This window comes from Paroedura picta, chromosome 4 (genome assembly GCF_049243985.1).
Source record: "Paroedura picta isolate Pp20150507F chromosome 4, Ppicta_v3.0, whole genome shotgun sequence".
Taxonomy (NCBI): Eukaryota; Metazoa; Chordata; class Lepidosauria; order Squamata; family Gekkonidae; genus Paroedura; species Paroedura picta.
This window is the reverse complement of record NC_135372.1, coordinates 5,135,096-5,155,040: the sequence shown is the minus strand read 5'-3', so window position 1 is coordinate 5,155,040 and position 19,945 is coordinate 5,135,096. Positions and strand designations below refer to the sequence as shown.

The window sequence follows — 19,945 nt, the reverse complement described above, 5'->3', positions numbered from 1 at the left end:
TAACTTGCTTCCCTGAGACAGCAATGATACCTGCTAGCAGCAGGAGGCGCCACCCCGTGGAGTTCAGGAGGGATCAAGGGAAGGGGGTCCTGGAGGCTGGGCTCCCCCCCCCCCTCCGAGCATCAGGACTCTCTGGTGATATCTTGGCTGCAGTGGGAGGGGATCCCCCTGTTTCCCAGGGATCTGAAGAGGTGGAAATGGGACCAAGGGAGAAGCCTCCTTCGAATGTGAGGAGGTCGGGGTGGATTTTTCAACTGGGAAACTGCATGCTCAGACTTTTAATATATTTGATCACAAAGAACATGGGGATAGTGAAGAGTGGCACAGGAAATGCCAGTATTTGTATGTTCAAGAAGTAAGAAACTGGAGAAGGCAACCTCCAATTGTTGCATTGTGTGTTTCCTCGCACAATACATTCATTTAGACAAGGGGTGGCTCTCTATATGTTCATGGACTACAACTTCCATGAGCCAGTGTCCGTGGACATCTGAAGAACCACAATTTGATCACCCATGATTTAGACAGATTTGCCCTCTACAGTAACTGCTAGAAAGCCATGACAGATCAACTGAACTTCTAATAATGCTAATCTACTAGTGCTAATCTACCTTCAAGAAACAAATAGCAGAGGGAACATATGGGGATAGCTGTCTCAATCCTGTCTAAATTGTGAGTGCTCCTCTGAAGCATTTGCTGACAAGGCTGTGCCTTCAGGTCTGGCCTTGAAGATCTTAATTTCTGGCACATGGCCTTCCTGACAGCCACCAATCCATCTGCAGGACAACTGCATGTTCGTGCGCAATGCAGACCAACGCAATACAGACCAGGACAATTATGGGGATGCCTGTGACAACTGCCCCCAAGTGAAGAACAATGGCCAGAGGGACAGCGACAGAGATGGCCAGGGAGACCTGTGCGACGATGACATGGATGGAGACCGTGAGTGTCCAGGGGTCTCAGGAACATTCAGGGAGCAGTAGATGGGCCTTTCAGTTTATCCCCTTAAAAAAAACCCAGCAGGACTTCCTCAGCTCTCTTAAAGCATATAGTGATGCTGGCCCTCATGGTGAACTGCAGGCACCCCTGGTGTCTTCCCTAAACCGGAGCGATTTTGCAGGTGGGTTGCCTAAATGCTGGGGGTGGCCATTGATGGGGTGGGAAACGTTGAGTTTTGCAGCCCCTTTTAAAAGTATTCCTAAACAGAGGCAGCTTTGTGTTGTGGTTAACAGCAGCAGCCTCTAATCTGGAGAACCAGGTTTGATTCCCCACTTCACCTCCATGTGCAGCTCGCTGAGAGAGGGATAGACAATTGTAAGTCACTTAGAGACATACAAGGCCTGCTCAGTGATCTTGAGCCAGTCACAGTTCTCTCTGAACTCTCTCAGCCTCTTCTACCTCACAGGGTGTCTGTTGTGGGAAGAGGGATAAACAATTGCAAGTCGCTTTGAGGCATATGAGGCCTACTAGGTGACCTTGAGCCAGTCAGAGTTGCCTCAGTGTTCTCTCAGCCTCACCTGCCTCATCAGGGTGTAAACTGCACGGAGCTTTTATTTCAACCCCAGATCGATTAAGTCCCTGCCCTCTACACAGAATGCAATTTCCGTTTGGATTTGGGGCGATTTAAATTTTCCTTCTGCAGCAAGAAGGATTGATCCGGAGTGACCCTACCTTTATTGTGCGATATCTCAGAGTGCTCTTAATCCTCAATATCTGGATTGGGAAAGAAAGCTCCTCTGATAGGCTACACCTGGTCATGTGACACGCTTGCCTTAAAGGAGAAGCCCCTAATTTCTCTCAACTTCTGTTGGTCCTGGATTTTTCCTCCCTCCTCTGCCTTTTTCGATCCTCTCCCCCACCCCTCCAAGAAAAGAAAGAGGCTCCCTGCCTGGCTCCTCTCTCCCCCCCCCCCCTTCAAGAAAAGAAAGAAAGACCACGTGCAGACCTAACCACGTGCAGAAGACTTTCCTGTTTCAATGGGGAGGAGGGGGGAGAGGAAGACCAGAGTTCAAAGCAATCTGAATTCAACAGGATTGACAATGGAATAAAGAAAGTAAGTGCAGACTCTGCCCAGGTGTCTCTTGTGGGAGAGGAAGGGGACTGAGACATCTTTGGGAATTGAAAAGTGGGGTATAAAACCCTGGAAAACACATTGCTGTCCATTTGCCATTGTTTATATATAAATTCAGTCTATATGCCACCCATCCTGCAATGAGCTGAGGGCGGCTTACAGTAACCAGAAGAATATATATAATGTAATATTGTTAGAACTAATGATGTCTTTGATTTAAAAGGCAAACCCTCTTACCATGGGTAGATCAGTTGAGGAGCAGGAGGGGATAGACCTTGAGGTCAAAGAGGGAAGGTGCCGGTTCAACCATAAGTCCAGCAGAACTCAGTTTTACAGGCCCTGCAGAAGTCCCACAGGTCCCAGATTTCTGCCGGCAGAGTAGGCCAGTTTGAGGCCAGTGCTGAAAAGGCCCTGGCCCTGGTGGACAAAAGGTGCATTTGTTTCAGGCCAGGGACTACCAGCTATTGAAAGGTAGACTGCCTTTGGACAAGCAGGCTCTTGGGGTCCATGTTGTTAGCCAAGACTAACTCCTCAGTACAAATTCAGTCCTAGGTTGATTCTGCACTTACTTTTTTATTCCGTTGTGGATCCTGCTGAATTCAAATCGATTTGAACTCCAGGTTCCTCTATTCCTCCCTCAATTGAAACAGAAAGTGTTCTGCACGCGACTGTGGAAGCTCAGAAGGGGGGGGGGCAAGCACCCAGGAGTCTCTTTTATTGAAGGGGGGGAGAGGATTGGAGACAGCACAGGAGGGGGAAAGAAACCAAGAGGCAAATCTCAAGCTTAGAGAATCATAGAATCATAGAATCATAGAGTTGGAAGGGGCCATACAGGCCATCTAGTCCAACCCCCTGCTCAACGCAGGATCAGCCCTAAGCATCCTAAAGCATCCAAGAAAAGTGTGTATCCAACCTTTGCTTGAAAACTGCCAGTGAGGGGGAGCTCACCACCTCCTTAGGCAGCCTATTCCACTGCTGAACTACTCTGACTGTGAAAAATCTTTTCCTGATATCTAGCCTATATCATTGTACTTGAAGTTTAAACCCATTACTGCATGTCCTCTCCTCTGCAGCCAACAGAAACAGCATCCTGCTCTCCTCCAAGTGACCATATAGTCCTCATAGAATTCCTTTTGAGATGGGGAGCCAAGGAAGCTTGTAGCCAGACGCGGATGTTGGATTTTCGTAGGGCAAACTTTAATAAACTCAGAGATATGATGAGCGTCATACCATGGACGAGAATGCTGGACGGGAAGGGAGCATGTGAAGGGTGGGTGCTACTCAAACAAGAGCTATTGCATGCTCAATCAATGACTATCCCAAAAAGACGAAAACACTGCAGGAGCTCTAAGAAGCCTATTTCGATGAACAGAGAACTTCAAGAGGAACTAAGAAAGAAAAGGAAAATGTTCAGGAAATGGAGGGAAGGACAGAGCTCTAAAGAAGAGTACCTACAGGTTACTAGGCACTGTAGATCAATCATCAGAAAGGCCAAAGCTGAGAGTGAGCTAAGATTGGCCAGGGAAACCCATTGTAACAAGAAAAGATTTTTCAGTTACGTGAGGAGCAAACATAAAGTAAAGGAGGCAATAGGCCCACTGTTGGGTGCGGATGGACAAACACTAACGGAAGATGCAGAGAAAGCAGAAAGGCTTAGTGCCTAATTTACATCTGTTTTTTCCCACAAGTCAAAGTGTTTAGGCACATCTAGAGATGGCCGTAGCCAAAGGACAGTGTCTGGGTGGCAGGTTAATATGGATAGAGAGGTTGTCGAGAGGCATTTAGCTGCACTGGATGAGTTCAAATCCCCTGGTCTGGATGAAATGCACCCGAGAGTACTCAAAGAACTTTCCAGAGAACTTGCACAGCCCTTGTCCATCATCTTCAGAACCTCTTTAAGGACCGGAGATGTCCCGGAGGACTGGAAGAGAGTAAATGTTATTCCGATCTTCAAAAAAGGGAGGAAGGATGACCTGGGAAACTACAGACCAGTGAGTCTGACCTCTATTGTGGGGAAGCTAATGGAGCATATATTAAAGGGAGCGATCTGCAAACATCTGGAGGACAACTTGGTGATCCAAGGAAGTCAGCATGGATTTGTCTCCAACAGGTCCTGCCAGACCAACCGGTTGATGTCATTTACTTGGATTTTAGTAAAGCTTTTGACAAGGTTCCCCATGATGTTCTGATGGATAAATTGAAGGACTGCAATCTGGATTTTCAGTTAGTCAGGTGGATAGGGAATTGGTTAGAGAACCGCACTCAAAGAGTTGTTGTCAATGGTGTTTCATCAGACTGGAGAGAGGTGAGTAGCGGGGTACCTCAGGGCTCGGTGCTTGGCCCAGTACTTTTTAACATATTTATTAATGATCTAGATGAGGGGGTGGAGGGAAGTTTGCAGATGACACCAAATTGGGAGGACTGGCAAATACTCTGGAAGATAGAGACAGAGTTCAACGAGATCTGAACACAATGGAAAAATGGGCAAATGAGAACAAGATGCAATTTAATAAAGATAAGTGTAAAGTTCTGCATCTGGGTGAGAAAAATGAAAAGCATGCCTACTGGATGGGGGATACGCTTCTAGGTAGCACTGTGTGTGAACGAGACGTTGGAGTACTTGTGGATTGTAAACTAAACATGAGCAGGCAGTGTGATGCAGCGGTAAAAAAGGCGAATGCCATTTTGGGCTGTATCAACAGGGGCATCACATCAAAATCACAAGATGTCATAGTCCCATTGTATATGGCACTGGTCAGACCACACTTGGAGTACTGTGTGCAGTTCTGGAGGCCTCACTTCAAGAAGGATGTCGATAAAATTGAAAGGGTACAGAGGAGAGCGACGAAGATGATCTGGGGCCAAGGAACCAAGCCCTATGAAGATAGGTTGAGGGACTTGGGAATGTTCAGCCTGGAGAAAAGGAGGTTGAGAGGGGACATAATAGCCCTCTTTAAGTATTTGAAAGGTTGTCACTTGGAGGATGCTGTTTCTGTTGGCTGCAGAGGAGAGGACACGCAGTAATGGGTTTAAACTTCAAGTACAATGATATAGGCTAGATATCAGGAAAAAATTTTTCACAGTCATAGTTCAGCAGTGGAATAGGCTGCCTAAGGAGGTGGTGAGCTCCCCCTCACTGGCAGTCTTCAAGCAAAGGTTGGATACACACTTTTCTTGGATGCTTTAGGATGCTTTGGGCTAATCCTGCATTGAGCAGGGGGTTGGACTAGATGGCCTGTATGGCCCCTTCCAACTCTATGATTCTATGATTCTATGATTCTATGATTCTATGATTCTACTTTTGGTTCCCTATGAGCTGGCCTTGCCGGTTGGGCTGCCTCTGATCGTTTTCCTTCCATACACTCCCTATGTTGATCGTCTCCTTCCCCTAGTGGCTTTAGTTTAAAGCTCTTCTGATGATTCTCCCCAGGTTTCTGCCAAACACATTCTTCCCCAGTTTCGATAAGTGCAGTCCATCAGGTGCTAGTAGGCCTTCCTCAAGAAAGCCTATCCCATGGTCCCAGAAACCAAATCTCTCCTGCCGGCACCAACTACGCAGCCAGTGATTCACCTACATTATCTTCCTCTCCTGACGCATTCCTCTTCCCTTGACAGGCAAGATTGAAGAGAATACCACTTGTGCCCGCATTTGCTTGAGCTTCCTCCCCAGATCTTGATAGTCTTTTTTAATAGGAGTGATGGTATTCAGGGACGTGTTATTCGTTCCCACATGGACCATCACAAATGGGTAGCGATCCGTAGATTTGAGGAGTTTGGGCAGCCGTTCTGAAATATCTTTAATTTTCGCCCCTGGCAAGCAACACACCTCTCGGGTTAGGGGGTCGGGCCCAGCCACATGGCGATCCATTCCTCTTGACAGGGAGACTCCAATTACCAGTACTCTCCTTTTTTTTTCTTCTCAACTCCATTTCCTTCTGTCCCCGTGGCCTCTTCCCTTTGTCTTGGACTTCGTTTTGGGACCTCTTCCCTTGTTGACCCTTGCACCTCCTCTGCAAGGGCCTGAAATCTATTCTGGAGCTCCAAAGGCCCCAAGAACTGTCTCGCTCTTCGCCGTTCAGTCTTTTTCCGAACTGCCTGCAGAGGCTCCCTATTGTGGTCAATCTGAAGAGGATTCTCTTTATTCCGAGTTGCAGGGCTCTGGTCTGTGAACTCCTCCCCTTTCTTACTTTGGGTCAGAGTAATAATTCTGTTTTCTAATCCCCTAATCTTTTCCTCCAAAAGTTTTACCAGCTTACACTTGGGGCAGCTGTAGTCCATCTTGTCTTCTGGGAGGAAGGCAATCATGTCACACTCACTGCAGATGATGGGATGAGTGTCCTGGAGGTCTATTGTAATGTCTAGGCAGTGCAAGTACTAGGGAAATATAATCTACTGATATAATCTACTGATTCTAATTGCTCGGCCAAGAACCCCAGGCTAAGAGCCACAGGCCAAGAGCCCTTTGTCTCTCGCCCTTCGGCTCGCGCCTCTGGCGAGGAGCAGCCCTTTTTAATCCTCCCAACAATTACCCAGCAATCACCTCACCCAGGCAGCACTATAGCCTCACCTGGTCAGCAGCAACTCTCCCCAGTAGCTCTCTCCACGTGCTCTCAGTTGTCTGAGCTCTGCCTCTGGCGAGGAGCAGCCCTTTTTAATCCTCCCAACAATTACCCAGCAATCACCTCACCCAGACAGCACAATAGCCTCACCTGGTCAGCAGCAACTCTCCCCCGTAGCTCTCTCCACGTGCTCTCAGTTGTCTGAGCGCAGAAGTTAAGGCTTCTGGAGCGCAGTCACTTTAAAGGAAGCCTTGCAACTAGGAACCAGGAAGACTTTGATGCCCTGGCCAATCAAGAAAGACTTCCTTGCTACAGCGTTTGAGGCATGGGGCAGAGTTATTTTGCAAAGAGCACAGATCTGCACATTTACTCATGGCAGTTTTTGAAATATTGAGGTTTATAGCCACTCCAAAATATTGCAGGGGAAAGATAGGGTCACCATGAATTAATCATGTTTGTTGTAGAGGGAAAATTTAAAGCACCCAAATTCAAAATGGAAATCGAATTCAGTGTAGACTGGAGGGATTCATTCAAACTGGGACTGGGTCAAAAGCCCTGTGCAGACTACACCCTAGTTGGGATGTGGGGAGGATTTCTTTGAAAGCTTATGCCCTTGCCTTCCCCCCACTGGTTCTTTAAAGCTACATTAGAATTGGCCTCTTCTCCCTAAGGATCCTCCCCTGGCCTGCTCACTGGCCCTAACAACCGGAAGGGACGCTATACGTCTGACAGCCAATTCCTGTCCCGTCAACCGCAGAGTTTTCCAAGCTCCGTGCCCAAAAGTTATTTTTGGTTTTTGGCTCGCATGGAGAAAGGAAAGCGGTGGATTTAGGCCACCAAGGCTAAAGGTGGGGAAATGAGACAGACAGGAGTCTCCTTCAGTTAGAGAAACCAGCATAAATGGCTGGAGGCAGGAGCAGTTTTGTGTCGCAGTGAGTGAGGTTTCAAGGTCATGAAAGTGGGATTAACACACCTTCCTCAAGTGAAGGGGTAAGGATTTAAGAGAGATGTTGGACTAGACCAGTGGCCCTTCCAGTACTACCCTCTGTGTCATACAGAGTGGCCCAAACCCAGGGGCCATCAGGAGGTCCACCAGCGGGGCCAGAAGTACGGAAGCATTTCTATTGTGGCTCCCCAACACCAAGAAGACAGAGCATCCCTGCCCCAGACAGAGTGCTCCATCTATACCAGTCTTTTTCAACCCTTTAACCATGAAGGAAGCCCTGTAATATTTTCCAGGCTTTGAGTAACCCTGGAAGTGGTGCCACGACCCCTTCAGAGAACAGGGTGTGGAAGTAAAGATGCAAGAGCCAGCCAATCAATCAGTTGATCCATCATTTCCATTTGGGAGAAAGAGAAAGCCTGTAGAACAACAGGGGAGGTTGGCTCCAGTGACGTCTAGTGATGTCAGCGGCCCCCTGAACCCCTGGGGAGTTTTCCAGATCCAAGGTTGTGAAACCCTCATCTTGTGGCTATGTTTATTCAGTCCCCTCTTATGTTTATTCAGTCCCCTCTTGAAGTTGTCTGTATTTGTAGCTACCACCCCGTCCTGTGGCAGTGAATTCCGTGTGTTAATGACTCTTTGGGTGAAGAAGGATTTCCTTTTGCTGTTTCATCCTGCAGGAATAAGGAAAATATCGTACAGTGGTCTGCTTGTCTGCTACCTTCAATAGAAGAAGAAGAAGAGTTGGTCCTTATATGCCACTTTTCTCTACCCAAAGGAGTCTCAAAGCGGCTTACAGTCGCCTTCCCATTCCTCTCCCCACAACAGACACCCTGTGAGGGAGGTTAGGCTGAGGGAGCCCTGATATCACTGAAGAAGAAGAGTTGGTTCTTATATGCCACTTTTCTCTACCCGAACGGGTCTCAAAGCAGCTTCCAATCACCTTTCCTTTCCTCTCCTCACAACAGACACCCTGTGAGGGAGGTTAGGCTGAGGGAGCCCTGATATTACTGAAGAAGAAGAGTTGGTTCTTATATGCCACTTTTCTCTACCCGAACGGGTCTCAAAGCAGCTTCCAATCACCTTTCCTTTCCTCTCCTCACAACAGACACCCTGTGAGGGAGGTTAGGCTGAGGGAGCCCTGATATCACTGAAGAAGAAGAGTTGGTTCTTATATGCCACTTTTCTCTACCCGAACGGGTCTCAAAGCAGCTTCCAATCACCTTTCCTTTCCTCTCCTCACAACAGACACCCTGTGAGGGAGGTTAGGCTGAGGGAGCCCTGATATTACTGAAGAAGAAGAGTTGGTTCTTATATGCCACTTTTCTCTACCCGAACGGGTCTCAAAGCAGCTTCCAATCACCTTTCCTTTCCTCTCCTCACAACAGACACCCTGTGAGGGAGGTTAGGCTGAGGGAGCCCTGATATCACTGAAGAAGAAGAGTTGGTTCTTATATGCCACTTTTCTCTACCCGAACGGGTCTCAAAGCAGCTTCCAATCACCTTTCCTTTCCTCTCCTCACAACAGACACCCTGTGAGGGAGGTGAGGCCGAGAGGGCCCTGAGAATGCACTGACTTACATGCAAAAAACCCCTGACCTCAGACAAAACCACAGTCTTTCGAGGCCAGAGAGCAGAAACCACAGAGCCATACTCGGAAGAAGATGGTGAAAGGGAAGGAAAAGAGGAACGCAGACAGACCTGTAGAGCCCCGGTCAAAGGGAGGGCAGAGCGGATGACACGGGACGAGCAGACCCGGAAAAATTGGTGGGACGAGGGGAGGAAGGATATATAAATGGGGCAGTCGGCGTCTGTGAGGAGGCGGGGTTCAGCATAGTGAGGAAACTATTCTGAACCGAGGAGTCACGAATAAAGGGATTTCGGCAAGAATCCGTTCTGAGATGCTGCCTATCCTAAGAACCATCGTTCCTGACCTTGTCTTTAGATCCCGACATAGTGGCAGAGAAGGAGCAAAACCCCACGAACCCTGACAAATTGGTGGCCCGTACGGTGATCCCTGGGGGACGGCCACACCTCGGACCGGTAATCCCATGCATTCCGCCTCGTTCCTCGTTGGAAGCCAGTTCCTTGTTACGTCCAGCTATCTTTTAAGCTCCCCAGCATGCAGCCCCAGCTCTGAATCTGATAGAAACCCAAGAAGGGGAAGAGACGGGAGGTAAAGAGCTGGAGGGGGAAACGGGGGGAAAGGAAAAAGGAACTACTGAAACTCATCCAGCCATGGATTTTGAGATGTTTGGGAAGTAGATGGCGGAACATCAAGCTCAGGTGATGGAAAGGATGGCGAGGCAGCAGCAAGAGCCACGAGGAGCCTTAATGCAGTGGTTTCATCAGGCTCTCTCGGCATTAGCACCTTCAGCTGGTGGCGCTGGTAGTCCTACCCCACCATGTCACCTAAACCTCCAGCCTTTGCATTAACCAAGATGTCAGCTGAAGATGATATCGAAGCCTTTCTAGAAGCTTTTGAAAGGACCACGGAAGCGGCCAAGTGGCCCAAAGAGCAATGTCCTTTTATATTGGAACCCTAAATTGGAGAAGCTCAGGTAGGGTTAGGTAGAGAGGAAGTGTTGTTAGGTAGAGAGGAAGCAGCATCCCATGAGGCTTTAAAGGCTGCTATCTTGGACAGATGCCAAATCACCCCAGAAACACAAAGGCAAAAGTTCCGAGCTGTGGTGTATCAACCCAGTGAACGGGCCAGGACATTGGTGACCAAGTTAAGGGATCTCGCGTCTCGCTGGTTGTTTACCCGGGGAACAGAGGATAGTAGATGAAGTAGTCTTGGAACAGTTGTTGACAATTCTTCCTTCTCGTATAAGACACTGGGTCTCTTGTTGGAAACCAGGTACACTTAAAGAGGTCACAGAGTATTTAGAAAATGTCGTAGCCGCTGAGCGTAGCCGCAATAACTCTAAAGAGTAAACTTTGTCTCTGCTAAGCCACCTGACTTCTGCATGTTTGGGAGCTGCATGTGGCCCATGGACCTCAGGTTGTGGACCCCTGAACTAGACCTTTTCTGCTGCTCAAGATCAGGCATTGATGAGCTTCTAGAGTTGAAAGGAAAGGAAAAGCGCAATCCAGAGAAGATGAGCAAAATCAGTAGCTGGACTAAGTATCATCAACTGGTGGCTGTTGAGAGGAACACCTGATCACAGAACTCGGAGGTCTCTGGCTTCATCAGCTGTTTGAGCCAGATGTTTCCATCACTCAACAACTGGTTGGCATATCCCGATCTCTCACCTCTATGCACAATCTTGTAGGAAGATCTTGTTCAGAGTGCATCCACAAACCATCAGAAGTGGTAACTGTTGTATGCTATGCTCAGCAGCCTAGGTAGCAAGGAGGAGGATATGCACAGGAGCATATATGCAAATAAGAAGAAAACCATGTGGTTCGATAAATCCTGTAAGTTTCTGAAGAATTTTTTTCAATGGCAGTAATATGGTCTTATATTTCAACATTAAGCAAGAAGAAAAGTATCTTGCCTTCAATATCTTTAATCGTTACCCCCAAGAACAAACATGACCAGTAACCTAGATATGAACTAGTTTCATTCCACTTCCTCAGTTGTATAGTTACCACCAAGAACAACCAAGACTAGTAACCTAGATATAAAATAGTTTCGGTCAACTTCCTCAGTAGTATGCTAATCGTACGCAACCAAAATAAATTCAAGCAGAGCTCAAAATCCCTTGAAGTAACAAAAAAAGTCGTATCACTGACAGGATTTGTTGAGCCATGCTGTTTTTTTTAACATGCGTAACAGCCTCCTCTGACACTGACTTTCACCAAAATTCATTTGGCCAGATCACCCGAGCCTCTTCCTTGCCTAAGTACTCATCAAGTCACAAATTCACAATACGATACGATAACATTTATTGTATATAGCCAAAGGCCATTACCAAACATAATTAAAAACAAATATGGTACAAATATGAATAAAACAATACTTCTCCAGTATTGCGTACACAAAATTGTAGACGAGGGCTACTGAGTTACAATAAGAAAAATATGGTGTATCAAGGTGGGGACTCCTGTAAAAAAGCTTTGGCTCGGATCTTCCTGGCAGCCAGAGTGAAAAGTGCCACCCTATATGAAATATAGGGGTCGACATCTGATAACAGATTTATCAAAATCAGAAGTGGGGTATGAGTTTGGTAGTAACTTGGCAAGGAATTTGCCCCTGGGTTCGGAGTACAGAGGACAAACTCACAGCACTGACAATATTTCTCTCTCCCCTCCCCCCTCTCCCCACAGAGATTAAAAACATCAAGGACAACTGCATGAGGATTCCCAATCCCGACCAGAGGGATACTGATGGGGATGGCGTGGGAGACGCCTGTGATAGCTGCCCCTTGATCCATAATCCAGACCAGGTAACTCGGCTTGGGCGGGAAGGAGACGCCAGTGCCAGGGATGTGGCGGAATGGGCCCTTTAGAAAGAGGGAAAGCTGGACTGACGCCATGGAAATCTTGAAAAACCATGGCTGCAAAAGATGCACGACTCTGGAGAATTTACACAGAAAAAAAATCCCAAGCCAAATTTGAATTCTGCAGCTTAAATAATATACATTATTAAGTTTAGTTTTAGTTCTTAAAGTTGTGGGGAAAATTGCTGCAGGTCATTGAAAACCCCACTCTTTGACCCCCCCCCCCCGAAATCTTGTTCAGATGTTCTATACCAGAGTGGCCAAACTGTGGCTCTCCATATGTCCATGGACTACAATTCCCATGAGCCCCTACCAGTGCTGTCAGCATGCAGTCATGGAAATTGCAGTCCATGGACACCTTGGAGAGCCATAGTTGATCTATATAGTTTGGATTTTTCTAGCAAGGAGGAACGCCTCAAAGGAGGAGGGAGGGATAGTAGAACAAAGTCCCCCTTCCAGCAATACCAAGTCTGAGCTTGCAGTGAATATCCTGAGAGTATTCCTCCTGATCCAAAAATCCATTTGTCTTTGTCCTTTCCACTGCTTAGAAAGATACTGATCACGATCTTGTCGGGGACCCTTGTGACACCAATCAAGATCGGTGAGTTACAGAAATACCACCCTTGTCCAACTTGTAGGGAATGTTGAGGACCTTGACATGGGTGTGAAGAACTGCTGCTAGACTCCCAAAAGTGTGCTCTTTATTATTTGTAACCTATTCCCTTTAGTTCTTTATGGCAGCGGGTGCCTTGGGTGGAAGGCTTCAGCTCAGAACACTGATTCACTAGGGCCCATTATGCACGGCCGCTGAAACGGCGATTTCGGGTCACGTGGAAAACGCGGAGGGGGAAGACGCGGTTATGCACGGGAGGGGGCATGACGGTGGCAAAACCCAGAGTAACCGATTATGCACGTGGCAATCCTGGTGCCGCTTCTGGTTGCGCCCCGGTCACCCGGAAGCTGCACTTTCTTCCACATTTCGCTGACGCGGCTTTTTCGGCAGCATGCACCGAAGCTGCGGCCGATTGCAGCCAGCTCCATGCGTTATCGGTTATTTTAGTCGCCTCCATTCCACCCCAAATGTGCTTTATTCCCCCCCCCCCCGTGCATAATGGGTCAATGAGACACAACAGGCAACTCCACAATTTTTGAGGGTGGGGGATCATAGAATCATAGAATCATAGAGTTGGAAGGGGCCATACAGGCCATCTAGTCCAACCCCCTGCTCAACACAGGATCAGCCCTAAGGATCCTAAAGCATCCAAGAAAAGTGTGTATCCAACCTTTGCTTGAAGACTGCCAGTGAGGGGGAGCTCACCACCTCCTTAGGCAGCCTATTCCACTGCTGAACTACTCTGACTGTGAAAATTTTCTTCCTGATATCTAGCCTGTATTGTTGTTCTTGAAGTTTAAACCCATTACTGCGTGTCCTCTCCTCTGCAGCCAACAGAAACAGCATCCTGCCCTCCTCCAAGTGACAACCCTTCAAATACTTAAAGAGGGCTATCATGTCCCTTCTCAACCTCCTTTTCTCCAGGCTGAACATTCCCAATCTAATTCCCAATTCCTAATCTAGACACTTGCTGAGGCCAGACTGCAGCAGAAACCAATTAAAAGGCCAAATCAGAACGGAGACTCATACAGAGACACAAAAAAGAGAGTAGATTCTTGAGGCATGGCACACTAACAGCCCTTGCACTTGCCGCATCTGTATTAAGTTCCCCTGCTTCCCCTCTCTCCCGCTCTCGGACAGTGATGGAGATGGTCATCAAGACTCCAGGGACAACTGTCCCTCGGTGCCCAACAGCTCCCAGCTGGACTCTGACCGAGATGGAATCGGCGATGAGTGCGATGATGATGATGACAACGATGGCATCCCGGACCAGAGGCCCCCGGGCCCTGACAACTGCCGCCTGGTCCCCAATCCTGGGCAGGAAGACACCAACAGTGAGTGGCCCTTTCCAACAGCGGACAGTTGTTGGCGAACAGCCCAGCAGCCCCTGGGGAAACCCCTTGCTTCTCACATCAGTGACTAAACCAGACCCGCGAGGATGATTTCAATAAGGAGCTGGTGGCTGACGGATGTATTCAATGATGCCTGGGATGAGGGAGTAGACAAAGAGAACTTTTTTTGCCTCTCCCAAATAGTAGAACCTGAGGCCATCTGGTGAAAATGCGGGATTTGCTAGGATGTCATGATGGCCACAGGAATAAACAGCTTGAAAAGGGGATCCGCTAGATTCATGGGGGGCAAGTGTATCGCTGGCTGTGGTGACTGAGGGGAACCTCCATGCTCAGAGGCATTAAGCCGCTGGATCCCAGAGCCAGGAGGGAACATCAGAGGAAGGCCTCGGCCTCTCTGCCCTGCTAAGGGATTCATGGAGGAGATGTCTGTCAATGTAACAGCCATGGGGGCTGAGGAGAACCTCCTTATTCACAGGCACTAATCCTCTGAATGCCATAGGCAGGAGGCAATTTCAGGAGATGGCCTCGGCCTCCATGCCCTGCTGTTCGTCCTCCAGAGGAACTGGTTGGCCATGATGTGTCAAGTGCTGAACGCATTTGTCACCTCTGGGCAAAAAGATGTGCTGAGTGTCTCTCTCTCTCTCTGTGAGAAAATCAAAAAGTATCCTCCGATAGGTCAGGGACCACAGCAGTGGGGGCAACCGGGATATGGGTTCAGTGGGGGGATCCTCTTCATCCTGTGGAAAGCTTGAGACCATCTTCCTACTGCCCTGTAGGAGATGGCATTGGGAACGCCTGTGAGGATGATTTTGATAAGGACTTGGTGGTCGACCGGATTGACGTCTGTCCTGAGAATGCCGAAGTGACCCTGACCGACTTCCGGGCCTTCCAGACGGTGGTGCTGGATCCTGAGGGTGATGCACAAATTGACCCTAACTGGATTGTCCTCAACCAGGTGAGCCAGGATGGTGGGAGTGCTGGTGTTCATGGACGCAGCCCTTCTGGCTTTATGGAGTCAGAGAATGTTTCACATCTTGTCCCTCTGCCTTCCTCTGTAGTGGCAGGTGACAGCACACTCTCAGGGCAGTGGAGAGAAAGAAAACATGCTCTTCTGTCGGCCAGTTACTCATCCATAAAGTGATGCCTCTTAATTTAGTGTGGCTCCTTCACCACTTCTCATCCCTTACTCTCTGGCTCATGAGCACCTTCTCCATCCCCCCACTAGCCAAAGCCACAGCTGAATACAACTATTGAGATCTGGTCTGAGGCGCTCAAATGTCTGGCAGCTACTTGTTAAGAGGGCATGCAGCAAGTGCTGAAAGGACAAGCTAACAACATGGCTATACTTTTGCAAGGGATCTTGCTAGGTGGAGGGGTATGTTAAACTCACCATCCAGTTAGGACCGCCAACCTGCCCTCTCTGCAACAAGCTGTGGCATAGGATTATTTTGCCAAGGTCAAACGAACTTCCAGGACTTTCTGACCGAATATGTCTTGGTAGATGGGAACTCATTTTGAGAGCTGCTGTAAAGTGTGGTTCCTCCACATATATATAGCTGGTAAGGGCCCAACTATCTAATTATAAAGACTTGCGATCTTCTAAATATATTTCTGATTTTTAGTTCTATTTCTATACTAACTTCAAAGCCCGTTCCTAAGAGCCGGCCTTGAAAGGGTCCCCTGCCCTGACCTCTGGCCAGGCAGCTTAAGGTGGCTTTGGGCCGCAGCTTGCAGCCGGATCCAGTGGGGGCTGGGCAGCTCGTTAGCAATCCCAGGACAGAGTTCCTTAGCAGGCAGTCAGTGGTGCGGGAGGCCCTCATTAGCAGGCACAGCCTAGCAGGGCAAGAGGCCCTTTTTAGCAGGCCCTCCCCCTTTGCCAAGGGCCCTCTCCCCTTACCCGCTGCTGGCTCCAGGCACCGAGGCACATCTGAGAGCAAAGAGGCTAGAGTCCAGGGACGGAGGGCGGGAGCTTCAGTGGCAGGGCTAATCAGGATGCAGCCATCGTTGTTGGCTGCACCCTGATTGGCCCTCTTCCAACTTTGACTGCTGGACTCATTCCACCCCCCCAGGCTGTTTCATAAATATATAGCGGAACCATGGATGAGGATATCATCTAAACCAGTGGTCCCCAACCCCCAGTCCGGGGACCGCTACCAATTCGTAGATCAAGTCAGTACCGGGCCACGGCTCCTTGTCCTCCTCCCCAGCTGCTGCCTCGGGTGCTGCCCTGACACTCTGCCACCGGCTCACCTTTGGTGCTCTCCAGCAGCCGCCATGGCTGGGGCTCCCCCTTGGTGTGGTACTGCGCAGTTGCTGCTGGCAGCGCCCCCCCCCCAGCAGGTGGCGGGAAGTCAGGGGTGCTGGCGGGAAAGCAAGTGGAACAGGGGCTCAGGCAGCGACAGCGACATCCCTCAGCAAAAGACTACCCCCCCCACCGGGCTACAGTATAATTGTCAAGCGTTGACCGGTCCCCGATGATAAAAAGGTTGGGGACCACTGATCTAAACCATCAGCGTGGTGTGCTGGTTAAAAGAGGCAGCTTCTAATCTGGCAATTTAAGTTTGATTCCCTCCTCCTCCTCATGCAGCCAGCTGGGTGACTTTGGTCTAGTCACAGTCCTGTTAGAGCTATTCTCAAAAAGGAATCTTGTCACAGCTATCTCAGCCCTACCTCACAGGGTATCTGTTGTGGGGTGACGAAGGGAAGGCGATTGGAAGCTGCTCGGAGACACTTTTGGGTAGAGAAAAGTGGCATATAAGAACCAACTCTTCTTCTTCAGTGATCTCAGGGCTCTCTCAGTCCTACATCCCTCACAGGGTGTCTGTTGTGGGGAGAGGAAAGGGAAGGTTTGGAAGCCGGTTTGTGCCAGGATGACATACTTGAAATAAACACTTCTCTTGTAGGAAGGAAAGTTTGTTTATTCGAAGCAGCTCTTCTAGGACTTACAAAGCTGAAACTAACAAACAGGACACAAGCTACAGTTCTTATCCACCAACCTTTCCCGCCAATGCAAGTTCACATCCTCCATAGACAAAATACCCCCCATCCCAGGTGCCCTTCTGGGAACCAGTCCAAAGCAGAGAGGAGCTTCCGCATAGACCTTGGAGAGCACAGCAACAGCTACAATGTTGATAACATAATGAGCTCAGAGGTTCAGGGTTACATGGAAGTTCAAGCAATCTTTGAAATGGCTACTTTTCAGCTAAACTGCAAGCTGCCAAACATCATGGCAGAAACCTTGGGGTCCTGACACTTTGAGGCTCCTTCTGGTAGAGAAAAGCGGCATATAAGAACCAATTCTTCTAAATTGTATTTTGGTTCTGATAATATTTTATCCACAAATATCAATATTCTTCTTTTGTACACTGACTTTATTGTTAAATAATTTAATCTTTGGTCTATGATCGCAAATGAATTTGATTGGATTAAAGTATGAGGGTTGTCAACCTCTGGGTGGGATCTGGAGATATTGTGGCATTACGATGGATCTCCAGGCAACAGAGGTCAGTTTCCTCAGAGGAAGGGGCTGGACTTGGTGGCATTGCGCCCTGCTCTAGTCCCTGCCTTTCCAAACCTCTCCGGGAATTTCCCCACCTAAAGCTGTCAAGTCCTCTTCCAGAGGAGTGGGAGTGCTGTGGTCAGATTGCAGGCTGCAGGTCCTGGAATTCAGCACAGCTCAGAGTGAAGGAAAATGAAGCTATCTCAACTCTGCACCAATAGGGTGTAGGGGCGATGGCACCACCATCAAGTAGGCCCTGTCACCACCTCTCTGGCATCTGAAAGCAAGTGTCTGTGCCTGCTGGGAGAGATCCTGTCTAAAGTCAGGACACCCAAGTTATCTCCAGGGTGTCTTTTGCTGCTGCTCTACTGCAGAACTAGATTCTGCGTTAATATTCTGCTGCTTTGTTTAACCTTTTATATAAGAACCAACTCTTCTTCTTCTTGTTTAGCCTTTTAACTCTGCAAGCTGCTTTGAACTTTTTGTAGGGAATGTTCTGCCTAGAACTAAGTCAGGGTCAGTTGATGATGGCTTTCCAGATATCCATGGACTACAAATATCATGAGCCCCTGCCAGCCTAGAATTAGGTCAGGGCTGAACTAAGTCAACACGATGAATCAGATGAGCACACACCATCAGATATCCCCTGCTAATGGACAAAATTGCTCCCCATTTCTTGCAGGGTATGGAAATTGTCCAGACCATGAACAGTGATCCAGGCCTCGCTGTGGGTAAGGGCTGCTCTACTCTCTCCTTACAGGAAGCCCTAGGGAAGGGGAGTAATGCCCAAGAACAAGAACTAAGTGGCGTTAATGGAATTCAATTACAAAATGAAGCAGGGCACAGGCTGGTAGAATTTTGTCAAGAGAATACAATGGTCATAGCAAACACTCTTTTCCAACAACCCAAGAGATGACTCTACACATGGACATCACCAGACTGTCAACACAGAAATCAGATTGACTATGTGCTCTGCAGCCAAAGATGCAGAAGTTCTATACAGTCAGTAAAAACAAGACCAGGAGCTGATTGTAGTTCAGATCATGAGCTTGTTGCAAAATGTAGGCTTAAATTGAAGAAAGTAGGGAAAAGCACTAGGCCACTCAGGCACGAACTAAATCATATCCCCGACGAATATACAGTAGAGATGACAAATAGAGTGCCTGAAGAACTATGGACGGAGGTTCGCAACATTGTACAAGAGGTAACAACTAAAACCATCCCAAAGAAAAATAAATGCAAGAAATCAAAATGGCTGTCTGAAGAAGCTTTACAAATAGCTAAGGAGAGAAGGGAAGTGAAAGGCAAGGGAGAAAGAGAAAGATACACCCAATTGAATGCAGAATTCCAGAGAAAAGCTAGAAGAGATAAGACTGCCTTCTGAAATGAACTGTGCAGACAAATAGAAGGAAAAAATAGAATGGGGAGGACCAGAGATCTTTTCAAGAAAATTGGAGATATGAAGAGAACGTTTCATGCAAAGATGGGTATGATAAGGGACCAAAATGGTAGGGACCTCACAGAAGCAGAAGAGATTTTTAAGAGGTAGCAAAATTATACAGAAGAATTATACAAGAGCGAGCTTAACATCCCTGATAACCACAACGGGGTAATTACTAACCTGGATCCAGACATCCTGGAATGTGAAGTCAAATGGGCCTTAGGAAGTCTGAGCAACAATAAAGCTAGTGGTGGTGACAACATTCCAGTTGAACTATTCAAAATCTTAAAAGACGATGCAGTAAAAGTGCTACACTCAATATGACAGCAAATTTGGAAAACTCAACAATGGCCACAGGATTGGAAAAGGTCAGTTTACATTCCAATCCCAAAGAAGGGCAATTCTAAAGAATGCTCAAACTACCGCACCATTGCACTCATTTCTCATGCTAGCAAAGTTACGCTCAAAATCCTACAAGCTAGGCTCCAGCAATATGTGGACCGAGAACTTCCAGAAGTACAGGCAGGATTTCGAAGAGGCAGAGGAACTAGAGATCAAATTGCCAACATACGCTGGATCATGGAGAAAGCTAGGGAGTTCCAGAAGAACATCTACTTCTGCTTCATTGACAATGCTAAAGCCTTTGATTGTGTGGAGCACAACAAATTGTGGCAAGTTCTTAAAGAGATGGGAATAGCAGAGCATCTTATTTGTCTCTTGAGAAACTTATATGCAGGTCAAGAAGCAACAGTGAGAACTGAACATGGAATCACTGATTGGTTCAAAATTGAGAAAGGAGTTCGGCAAGGCTGTATACTGTCGCCTTGCCTATTTTACTTGTATGCGGAGCACATCATGAGAAAGGCGGGATTAGAGGAGTCACAAATTGGGATCAAGGTTGCAGGGAGAAATATCAACAACCTCAGATATGCAGATGATACCACTCTAATGACAGAAAGTGAAGAGGAACTAAAGAGCCTGTTGATGCGGGTGAAGGAAGAGAGTGCAAGAGTTGGCTTGAAACT

At 47.9% G+C, this 19,945-nt stretch overlaps 1 protein-coding gene across 2 annotated transcripts in view; it reads left to right on the top strand.

The window, feature by feature from the left end:
• Positions 1–19,945, top strand: part of COMP (cartilage oligomeric matrix protein) — a 90,777-nt gene that overhangs the window by 50,872 nt on the left and 19,960 nt on the right. For both annotated transcript variants that reach the window (XM_077331601.1, XM_077331602.1), the window contains exons 10-15: positions 780–939; positions 11,843–11,961; positions 12,564–12,616; positions 13,769–13,962; positions 14,757–14,935; positions 18,162–18,210. In XM_077331601.1, the coding sequence (XP_077187716.1) occupies positions 780–939; positions 11,843–11,961; positions 12,564–12,616; positions 13,769–13,962; positions 14,757–14,935; positions 18,162–18,210 (754 nt within the window). The remainder of the gene's footprint in view (positions 1–779; positions 940–11,842; positions 11,962–12,563; positions 12,617–13,768; positions 13,963–14,756; positions 14,936–18,161; positions 18,211–19,945) is intronic.